Source organism: Morone saxatilis, unplaced genomic scaffold, assembly GCF_004916995.1.
Source record: "Morone saxatilis isolate NCDOM2014 unplaced genomic scaffold, NCSU_SB_2.0 Contig24, whole genome shotgun sequence".
Lineage (NCBI taxonomy): Eukaryota > Metazoa > Chordata > Actinopteri > Moronidae > Morone > Morone saxatilis.
In genome coordinates this window covers 2,826,149-2,838,245 of record NW_023339807.1, presented here as the reverse complement: position 1 = coordinate 2,838,245, position 12,097 = coordinate 2,826,149, and the positions used below count along the sequence as shown (strand labels likewise).

Here is a 12,097-nt window from a genome sequence, read left to right as displayed (position 1 = left end):
ACCTGCCATGCCTCTAGTTATATGAGTATGTACCTCCCCCACTATTGGACTTTATTAGCTAATAATGGAGCCAGTGGGTCAAAATGTAATTAAACCTGTTGGGAAACTTCGGTGACCCAACCAATTGTTAATGTAACAAATGCCATTTTTATAGCAAAAACTGATTATGACCTCATTATGACAATATAACAAACTGAAAATGTAATAAATTAAATAACAATGTCACATTTTATAGGAATAAGAGGAATTCATATTGTCAGTCAACATCATTATCATTATGAACGAAAAAAAAACAATCAGAGCTGAGAAAGATAGTTTTGGGTTAATGGCTTGAAGATAGTTGATTGTTGTATCTCATTCCCAGTGTTGGTATTTGACAACCATATTTCAGCAAATATGAGAAAAAGTAATTTTTCTAAAAGTGACCTAATGGAGATAATTAATGAGGCAGCATCAGGTCTCTTCTGGCCGTTTAAATTCAACACCCCCATGTCAATTCAAGACAAATCTACGGAATTTACACCTTAGCAATAAATCAGCATAAACTCAACAATTCATGTGCAATTCAAGACAAATCTCCTCAATTTATCTTTAGCATCCAAATAATTAAAATCAAAATGTTCAATTCAGAATCAGGTAGTAAATCTGAGAATGTTCAATTCAATATTTAGCATCAATATAGCAATCTAGTATCAAATAGCCACACTAAAAATGTTTATACCAGGGAGTTTCATACCTTGTAGTAGGGAAGTTGATGCAGGCGGCTTTCAGAGAAGAGACCAACACCACTGACTTTGGACCGAGTGTGCAAATTTGTGCAGTTTTTTTAAGGCCTAACAAATCTTATTATGTGATCATCAAAATCTTTTATGCAAAAAGAAAAAGTATCTACTACTAGTACTGTCAGAAAGAAGAAAATGAGGAAAAGGACTACTCAACAGAAAGACCTTTCCCCACATCCTCTTACAAAAAACGTATGGACTGAAGAAAATTGCGTCATTTCACTATTTCCTTCATTTTTTTCCTCTGCAGAGATGTTATGTTGACATCTCCACATAATGTCCCTCAGGGGTCTCTCAATGCTGCAGCCTCATGAATATAAAAAGCACATTTTGCTGAAAATAAATGATTTTACTCACTTCTTGTGTGAGAGATTAAACACAATGACTTTTGTTACAGTTCTGCACTCTCTAACATTCTGTCCCCTAAACCACACTGCGTCAACAGAGCCTTCCTTTGAAAGGAGAGAGATCATATGTGATGCTCTGAGACACTATAAATGCTAACATTCAGTCCTTATGCTGTTTTTAATATACGTTTTAGCTTGTTTACCCTGTGCTGTTTAATTTCTCTGCTTAAGTTAGCAGTCTGTCTAAAGTCCCCCATGCAGTGACACCATGTCCTTTCTGTACTTCATAAACCCGATGATTGAAGTTGAGCTCTGGTGTCTGTGTAGGTGGTGCTGGATCCCCAGCTGGCTGCCGTCATGGTGTCCCACCTCTCAGATCCAGCTACAGGCTGCAGAGGACAGGATGCTGCGATGTAAGGATCAGCCTTTCACTTTCCACATAGGCCTCTGATCAGAATGTGGGAGTTGTATTAATGAACAGAGTAAGAATCAGATGTGAGCAGGAACTGTACAGTGACTTTATGCTCAACTGTGGACACTCACTTACTCAATTCAATTTTCAGTTTAATAGACTTTATTGGCATGCCATTTGACATGTAAATGTAAATATACACCAATGCACTGTGAAAGGATGTCACTTCAAAAACACAACAACAATTGGTGAACTTGAACCAAATAGTAAGTGCAAATATAAATGGCATAAGAGTGAGGTTGTGGCCAATTTTCATTTCTCTCTTTCATTTAACCTAATCCTAAAATCTTTCATGTCTTTCCTTGTCCTTCCCTTTCTTTCCAGGTGTAGACAGCACTTTCTCCAAGAAGTATGTCCCCATCTCCAATGGCAACCGGCTGTGGACCCTGACCTTTAGCAGTGACCACCTCAAAGACAAAACCCCCATGGTTCTGCTCCCGGGCTTCGGAGGCGGCGTCGGCCTTTGGGCCCAGAACCTGGACGCTCTGTCCCAGCGTCGGCCCGTCTTCGCCCTGGACCTGCTGGGCTTTGGACAGAGCAGCAGACCTCTGTTCTCCACAGACGCTCAGGAGGCAGAGGAGCAGTTCGTGGAGTCTATAGAGCAGTGGAGGGCTCAAGTGGGTCTGGAGTCCATGATAGTGCTGGGACACAACCTGGGAGGATACCTGGCTGTGTCATACTCTATTAAATACCCAGGCAGGTGGGTGCAGATTTGCAGGATTTCTCTTATCTCACTGTAGGGTTGTGTTGTTTTTAATTTAAAGGGGATCTTTTATCCTTTGGTGCAGATCTTGTTGATATGAACTGCATTTAGTGTGATAAATGTTGTACCAAGGGCACAGCCACAGTCAGGACATGTGGATATAGTTCAGTGTGAAACATTCAGCAAATGAGACTTTTTGACTGACACTGAGAGATGGAGGATGATAGACTTTGTAATATTTTGAGTAGAGCCCGATATGGGATCTTTGAGACAGATACCGATTTTAGAAAGTCACCATGGCAGTTCAACATAGAGGCCGCCAAACCGATCACTGGCTCTAGATAGGGCAGTTTGTGGCTACTGTAATCTCCCCCTTGTGCTTGAACCTCTGAATAATTGAACATATACATTGTCAACCGTCAACAGTTGACATTGCTAAGAGCTGCTTCTTCTCTCTTACTCTGTGCTGCTTGTCACAGTGTTGTAAATCACAGTGCACTAAAAAAGTGGAAAAAAAACATTTTTATATCAGTTAACAAATACAGGAATACCGATACAATACCAGTATGTCTGCCATAGGCCAGTATGGGCCTGTAATATCGGTCAACCTCGAATCTACCGCTTGAGTTGTATTAATCTTGTATATTTTTATGTTGTTAGATGCAGGGGTGGGTGATGGAGACAAAATTAATATTGTGACAATTATCACAATAAAGGCAATAAATATTGTTAGAATTGGCCATTGAAAGTTCTCAGAGATCTTCAGCCTGCTTGTTCTGTCCAACCAACAGTCCAAAACCCAAAGTTTCAAAGGTTATACAACCGAGAGAAGCAGGATCCAGAAGATGTTTCTGTGTTTTTGCTTAAAAAATGACGTAAACAATGAATACGTTATCAAACTAGTTATTGTTATTGTATTATTGTTTCATGACCAGCACCAAACGGCATGCAAATACAGTTAGCAACTAGCTGGTGAACGTAGTGCAGCATTCAGCAGCTAAACAGACAGATACTTCGCTCAGGAGTGGGTAGAGACTACAAACAGAGCTAAGAGAAAGTGAATACTGGACTAATATTAATCAGGCAGACACGAACACGACTCCAAATGAATAATAATGTTGCTCTGTGTCTGCTGGATGTGTAAAAATGCAACTGCTTGCCATCAAGTTCGCCCCATCAACCTAAAAGGTGATGATATGCCAGTGCTGTGTTGACAGAATAGCCCCCAGAATAAGTGAGTAAGTAGAGATTGTTGTAATAAACCAGAATCCTCCTCTAACCACGACTGTTAATAGACACAGAACAAAGAAGCAGACTCTGCCGGAAGGAGAAAAATGACTCTGACTTGAACAGTGTTTTGAATAATGATTCTGTCCTTTTAGCGCTAACATAACCGTAGCGGAACATGCCAGCATGTGTACAGGATATAGCTGTAGCGTCGTGCCTGCAGGTGCTGGCAGCCTGTGATAACGGCAGTGTCCTCCAAAGCCCCTCTCCTCCCATTAGACTCTATCTCTCCTGAATCACCTCCTCTCTCTGCGTCTCTCAGCTCCGAGCTTCCAGCAGGCACCCTGCTCTCCCCAAGGGACGTCTGATAAAATGTCCTCAATCCCTTATCACCCTCCTTCATCACTAATGCTAAAAAAATCCCTCTTCCTGTCCTCTTATTGTTATCTCCGCGTTCCAAATGGCCTTTAAGTTCTAACACGAGACGCTCTTAATCAGGAACATATGTCCTGATTTAAGCTGTGCTCATTGTTCCTGCTGTGGCCTGAAGAGGAAGTTTAGAACAAAACATAATAGATAACAAAAACAATCCATACTGTGTGTAATTTAAGGCCATGTAGTACAGTTGGCATACTGTAGATTTGGGGTTGTTTCTGATGCAGGGGCAGCACGTTCATGGTGGTTTCCAACCTTTCTCCTTAAGGGAGCCCTTTTCTGTCATTGAGTGAACTAAGAGTATACTATTTTCTGTACATTTCATGTTGTTTCAATGCATAACAATAACAGTAGAGAACAACTGAAACAAACTGTACAATGAACCCAAATAGTGAACACAGTAACAGCAGGAGGTTTGTGTTGTGCGACCGATTTGGATGAATTTTGAGCAGATTATTTCCTGTGAATATTGATCAATTTTCATCAGTTTTCCTGATATTTTTTGAAACTTCTTACACAATCCTCCTGTCTACTTTTTAACAATCATACATAGGCTTTTTTTATTAACTCTGTTTACCTTCTTATTGTTCTATTAGCTACAGTCCTATATAATGCAGGACAAGGATCTTTGGCAGAGATGGAAGGCTCTGTGAATATTGCTTGTGTTCAGCTCTTCACCATCCCATCACCAGTTTATATCTTAAATAATAATTCACACTTCAAAAATAAGAGTTTCACTTAGTTTTCTTCTTCTGCAGAAAAATGAATGACATGCTGACCTACTGTAAGATTTCTTACACCCCTTAAAATCAAGAAGGCCTTGTGACCCCCTATAAAAATATTGAGTAGAGCAGTTTTGAAATATAAATGTGTCCTTGATTCCAAGGATGGATTTTACAATCTGTGTTTTCTGTGTTATTTTCATAGTTTTGGCCAAGCAGACTGCATAGATACAGTAATGTGGTACCTCCACCCACCACACCTGTCTAGGTCTAACAGGCCAGCAGCACCAGAGATTAGCTTCATCTTTAGCACACAGACATTAGAGTTGTATCCATCTTCTCATCTAACTCTGAGCATGAAAGCAAATAAGCAAAATTTCCTGTTGCTTTAGTTCAGGTTAGGAGATATTTGTGGGTCTGTATAATCTATTTGACTTATAATGTGTGTTTCATTTCTGTGTCATCTCCCTGAAGAGTAAAGCACATAGTGCTGGTGGAGCCCTGGGGTTTCCCTGAGCGCCCAAACACAGTAGAGGCAGACCGTCCCATCCCGGTATGGATCAAGGCCCTGGGTGCCATGTTCAGTCCCTTCAACCCCCTGGCTGGCCTGAGACTGGTCGGACCACTGGGTAAGTCTGGACCAACAACGTGACTCAGCAAAGATTCCTAGTCTGTTTTCATCAATTAGATTAGATGAAACCTTAATGATCCCTGAAAGGAAACTGGGTAGTGGCTGCAGGATCCAGTGAATATACATGGGGCTACAGGTAACAGTAGAGCAAATAGAGTAGTATCAGTAGTCAAACTCTGCACAGACAGCATTCAAACAGCACACTGTAGCAACAAGAAGAAACACTGGTTTCTGACTGGAGGGGGATTTTAATATAGAGAAAACTAGTCTGACTTCTAATTAAAACTAGTTGTATGATGAGCGCATGAGAGAACAAGAATTCCACCAAAGCTGATCTGGTCCAGACTTTGCAGAGAAATCAAGTGACACCGTGGTGCCCTCCATGCCCCCCAGCCCTCCCCGTTGTTAAAATCATGTAAAATGTAATGAAGCAGCATCGTCTCTTAATGGCTACATGCTTGTTTCTGCCCCTTCAGGCCCCACTCTGGTCCAGACTCTGAGACCCGACTTCAAGAAGAAGTTCTTGTCCATGTTCAGTGACAACACTGTGTCAGAGTACATCTACCACCTGAATGTGCAAACCCCCAGGTCTGTCTCTCCATGAGCCTCCTCGCTGCTGCTTATCTTAATTACAATGTAATTGCTATTGCTTAACTGCAATGAAAGCAATTTATTCATTACCTTTGTTGCAGTCATTTGAGTTTTATTATCTGATGTTTTGCCTTGTCATCAACATTTGCTGCCCTGTGCCGAGTGAATTGCTCTTCTGTATCGTCACAGTGGGGAAACGGCTTTTAAGAACATGACTGTTCCCAACGGCTGGGCTGAGAGGCCAATGCTGCAGAGGATGGACCAGCTTCAGCCCGACATCCCCATCACCATCATCTACGGATCCCGCTCCAGCATAGACAGCAACTCAGGCACTACCATGAAACAGATGAGGCCACACTCTCATGTGGAGACCATAGTAAGTTCATGGTGCCCTGGATGAAAGTTTGTTGACCCTTCCTAAGTCCCTCCTCTTTTTACTCTGTCCTCCAATAAGAGTTGAGCAAGTCCGGTCAGAACCTTGGTCAACTTTCTGCTTTCCTGTACTTATTTATTGCTATGTGCTAGGCTACTCTATGTCGAAAAGACAACCACATTTTGAAGACGGTTAAAGGTCCAGTGTGTATGATTTAGTGGCATCTAGTTTCAGATCTTAACTTCCTCGTTCACGCTCCCCTTCCAAACACGAACGCACCTATCTGGAGCCACGAAAGGCGACCTGCGTTTCTGTAGACATAAATGGCTCATTATATGGCAACAAAAAGACAATGATTCTTATTCTGGGAATATTCTAATGAAAACATACCTATGACTGATTTATTTGACTTTGATTCTTTAATTGTCCTGCACTATTCTTATGAGCTTACAAGACACTAAACAGCACATGATAAATTGTAATGTACAATTCCACAAATTAAAAAAAGGAAACCCTTAATAAGATTACATTTTCAGTACCAAATTGCTTATTATGACAGATACAGTCCTAATTGCTATGCATTGGTTCCTCCAATCATTGTACATGGGTAGTGAAAATAACTAAGAAATTCATCCTCTAAAACACCAAGATCACACAGCACATAAATGCTGCTCTTCAGGAATACCTTAATGTCTGCCTAGCTCAGTTGCCAGTGGTAAGGTAGCAGTTCTTTAAATATTAAATATGGTTCTGTGTAGTAATCTTGATTTGAACATAGTTTCTGATCTTTGGTTTATAACAAGTCTCCTCTTTTTAGTGTTCCTTAAGGATCTGTTGTAGTTTTTGTTTAATTATATTTATATCACACTGTAGATTGTTCCTGAATATAAAGTGTAAACCAGAAAGAGCAAATATTGCTGAATCATCTCTTGTCCAAGGATGACTGTGTGCTCTATCCCAGTTAAAGATCTTTTTGGTCAACCATCCTCAGGCAACTGAGCAAGCTGGTTTCTATTTCACATCTCTGCTTTACAAGACACGATTATACCTATGAATATCATATTCCACTTCTGCCAATAGATACATGCCAATACCTTTAATGACAGGAAAAAAATAGTGTTATAGTATTTTTATTATCATTTATAGAATGTAAAATAGTGCAGCTGGCAAGGTTGCGGTTATTACTGGAGAGAAATCAGTTGAAATGTATCAAATATCCCTTTGTGCTTGTGTTCATATTAGATCATTGAGTTCTCAGTGTTTCTAGAGAATTTCCTGGGAAAAATCCGCCTTCTCCAAACCTCATTAGTGCTTCCACGTAATTGTCATAGATATACTGTGGTCGGAGTGTAAAATGCTAATTATACAGTCATATAACTTTGTACATAGCAAAGTTTCTTGCAGTTAATTTTATGCTAAAATGGAAGTTTACAGTTCAGCTGCCCGACAATAGAATTGTTAGCCCCTGTTCCTTAAAGGTTATACTCCCTTCGCCTGTGTTGCTATCACAGTCGGTCTGTACTTCGTTTACAAAGCCAGTCATGTTAGTGCAGGTGAGTCCCTCCTTTTCCGACTGCAGACCTATATGATTGTTAGTGGACAACAGTCAAACAGTAAAAAGTTGTTGAGTTTTATTTTGTTTGAATAAAGTTATGATGTTACAATGATATGCAAAGTAAAGATAACGTTTTTGTCTATGGAGTCTGGCGTAAAGCGAGTGGCAAAAACAGCAACTTTTAGTGGACGTACTTTGACAGGTGCATTTGTCCCAGAGGACTAACTACTTTATCATCTAATTCAGTGAAACGAGAATTGATCATTGTTGGAAAGACTGTAGAACGACTAACAAAGACAGTTTTAGTTAGTTTTAATTTATTTCTGTCCAGTTTGAAGTGTGTTTTACAACTATCTGCTAGGTAAAATTGTTTATTTCAATGGAGTCTGGTCAGCTGTTGAGATGCGTGTGCTCTAGTACAATACTAGTGGCAAGTGAATAAATTCCAAAACTTACATGCTAAAATGGCTGCATGCAATGGATATTCCTTTCCCGCCACTGGATGCACTTAGTACCTTCAAGTAATTAGAAAAGACTAATAATAAATCATATGTTCCCATGTAACCAGTGGGATGTAAGACAGACATAAACACAGGATCAAATGATTTCATAAAATGTAACTTTTATTTATAATTAAGCCCAATAAAACATTGTTTTATTAAATATACTTTAGTAATGCCATACATAGTAAGAAATGTGGCAAAAGAATTTTCTCTCAAAGACCCACTTTCTAGATTTTCCTAAGCTTTAAACGGTATCTTATGGTCTTCATCAACAAATCATGTCATCCTGTGACAGTGGGACAAGTGTGGAACCTTGGTTAGTAAGTGGACCTTGAGTTTAGATGACTTTGCCACACTAGTATTCCCAAGGTAAAACAATGCACCTTCATGCTCATGGTCAGAAATGTTGACCCCAATGCAAGACAAGAAAACATTTTAAGAATATATCAACTGAAAACAGGGGCTAACCAAGGATTACAAAATAATGTTGTAGAAAAAGAAATCAACAATTATCCCCTTCTTATGTTTTCTATATGAACCCCCTTCTTGCCTACTTATAATAAAGAATTTGGTCTATAATTCATCTTTGCTGCAAACAAGCTATTTCCAATCTGTTGTGATACATACTTCATAAGAAAGTCATTTATTTCCTCTCAGTAGGGTGTGAATAAAAGGTAATTATGTGATCATAAAGGATTATAAAACTGAAGTCTCCTCTCTACTGACTTGTGATAACATAACTCTCCATCTTTGTTTTATAAAAGCGATAAACCAAAGACGCAGCGCTCTCCAGTAAAAGCTATACTTTATTTTATGGCCTCTCTTCCTATATCACCTCCTCTTTTTAATCACCCACTTCCCTTCCTGTTCTGCAGACGATCCGTGGAGCCGGACACTATGTATACGCTGACCAGCCAGAGGACTTCAACCACAGAGTTTTGCAAGCGTGTGACAAAGTGGACTGAAGCAGAGACGAGTCTGGTTAGTGAACTCTGGAGAAAAAAGGGGAGCACCAATAACCGACATCACTGTATCAGCCGGTGTGGAAACACAGGATCTCACTTCCTCTAAGCAGGAACAAGGAGTTTGTACATAAAAAATATCATACATTTGACTTGTACGTCATGACACGCTGCAATTCACATGTTATGTCACCACTAATTCTGTGATATTCTTGGAATACACCCCCTGACAACAACACTGATCAAGTTCCCTTTTGAATGCTATTTACCAGCATTCCAGCAATTATGAAATAATGCCCGTGGGCCTGCATCACATGTTCCCCTTACGTCACGCCGCAGCACACTCAAACAGTAGGTGGTGCTGCAGCCTCTTGCACATGTGATTGAAGCATTAGTTCTACTATATTTTCTCAGAATTGCTTCTATCACATGAAGAAAGGAGGCATTTTGAAATTCAAATATTCCGTTGAGCACACAACCACAAAGCTTCAGTGTTCAGTCAGTGTACAATATTGTCCATATGTGGCCTTTAATAGCTGCAGTCATCTGCAGTGCAAAGATAACGAAACTAATTAAAAAACTATTTTTATATGTGAATAGATACCTGAATCCTTGTGTATTTTTGTTAAGAAATTTTAGGAGAGTAATTTCTAATATGATATAATGATATTATGTTTATCCACGCCCTAAATGAATCACTCTGAAACTGAATCTGATGCTGCAGACAGAAAGCTCAGTTACAGTGTCATGTGTTAGGTGTTTCCTGTACAGTGCTTGACCTGTGGTTTGTGGTTTTTCCATATGATTCTGATACAGACAGGAAGGACCACGGATTTATCTGCAGCAAGCAATAATCTTTTACAGTGTCTGTCCTCTGTGCTCGTTTTTTGGCTTTTCTTTAAGTCAAAATTTCATTTCAGTTGCATTAATTGTGAGTGTGAACCCATATCAGCTCTAGAATGAGGCCGAAATAGTAAATTGAAACCTACAAGACTGTTTAACACACTGAAGCTGTTGCACAGCCCTCAGACCTTTTTGACTGCTGTCTACAAAAAAAACATTTTAATGCGTCATTTAATTTTTAGTAGCCGTTATAAATATAGCCTTTGTTTTCTCGTGCCTCACACACAGTATAAAGTATGCTTGTGCAATAGTGAGTCGGCACTTAGAGATGCCTCAGAGTTTCTGGTGAGCGCTGCTGATCCATACAGTATTATTCCAACAATGGCCACATACGTCGTATTTGCCTTTTATTTATTAATATAATATTATCTTGTTGTTTTTTCCCAAACTGCAGTAGAGCTGTTTATACTAAATAATTTAACAAATTCCCCCCCGGGATCAATATAGTGTTTATGATGCTATTCTATTCTGACATTTTAGAGGCACGTTATAGCAGTTGAAATTGTTTCATAATGCTAAACTCAGCTGGAACCTCAAATGGCTTTGGATTGGATGGATGGTTACCAAACCACTTTTTTTCATCTGTCTTCAAACAAGGCACCAGGGTAATGTGGTGGTGTATGTACACATACTTTAGACATCACACTGTAGCAATAAGGTTTAAATCAAATTCAGATGCTGCTCAGATTTCCACCAACACCCTCTGCTAATGTTGTTTTTCCAACTTTGCAGCTAGACTCTCTGTTTTAGCATTCTCTATTGATTTTCCTTTAAACCCACCATACATTTGTGTGCCGTATATTGAAAACGGAAGTACATGCAAGCATATAACATGAGCATTATTCAAGTGAATACAACTGTGAAAGGCACCCCACCCATCCTTTCCCCCAACAATCCCAACCACTTGTCCTCTTAAGTCTGTCTGTTGAAGTGTTTGTCTGAACAAGGATGAATGAGTTTGTTGTTTACTTCTGGAACCAGACCCAGAACTTGGCTATGGAGCAACTTTTCTGAAATCTTTAAAAATAGAACCTGTTTATGTTACCTGGTTATCTCAGCTTGGGTTTATATACTACAGATTTACAACAGAAAGCAAACTGGCAGCATGGAGTTTACTAAAGAAGGTATCAAGCTGCATGTTGGGAAGTGTAGGATCCAGCAGTTTTGGAGCTTGACCTATACTAAGGACTGATCAAGATTTATTGACCTCTGCTGCAGTGATTTTGACCTTTCACTCTTTTTTTAAATCTGTCTCTCGCAAGTCCCCCTTAGTAGAAGTGCAATACTAGATCACTTCAGTGTGCCTTTAAGTCAATGACTGCAGTGTTTAAATGTCAATTAAAATCCACTACATCTAAGAAACCAGTGGACAGTCTGCTAAGCCTCTACATAGGATCGGTGCCTCTCTACCTCTTCTGGTGTTCATTTAGAAAGAATATATTTAGACCAATCAGATTCTTTTTATTCTCAATTGAAATGCTCCAATGTAATCTGTCTATAATATGAAAGGCAGAACCTCAGAGTTTAAGTAGGCCGCAGGATGTCTCACAGATGGAGAACTGCGTCATTTATATTAGAGCTGACTTTTCACAAGGAAATGTGTCTGTAGTTTTACTGACTGTCTTGAATTGTTGCTTAAAGGTACATTGTGTAGGAACCCATCCGTAGCGTGAAATTGTATTTTGGCATTCAAACGAATAGTGCTCTCTAGCGCCTCCGCGTTTTCAAAGTTGTATTGCAACTACGGTAGCCATTATGTACCAAGAAGCTATGACAACATGTCTTCCAATACCACTTCATCGAGTTATCTTTCGGGTGATGAGGTTGTTCGTTATTTCAACAAAACTACAACTGCATTGACATCATTAGTGTTACGTTACACACCCAAGCT

At 39.6% G+C, this 12,097-nt stretch overlaps 1 protein-coding gene across 1 annotated transcript in view; it reads left to right on the top strand.

Moving 5' to 3' along the window:
- abhd5a (abhydrolase domain containing 5a) overlaps window positions 1-11,869 on the top strand; it is a 13,062-nt gene extending 1,193 nt beyond the window's left edge. The window contains exons 3-8 of the mRNA XM_035671968.1: window positions 1,457-1,542; window positions 1,926-2,301; window positions 5,163-5,317; window positions 5,796-5,907; window positions 6,100-6,286; window positions 9,217-11,869. Of these exons, the coding sequence (XP_035527861.1) occupies window positions 1,457-1,542; window positions 1,926-2,301; window positions 5,163-5,317; window positions 5,796-5,907; window positions 6,100-6,286; window positions 9,217-9,306 (1,006 nt within the window). The 3' untranslated portion in view covers window positions 9,307-11,869. The remainder of the gene's footprint in view (window positions 1-1,456; window positions 1,543-1,925; window positions 2,302-5,162; window positions 5,318-5,795; window positions 5,908-6,099; window positions 6,287-9,216) is intronic.
- Window positions 11,870-12,097: the final 228 nt, after the last annotated feature.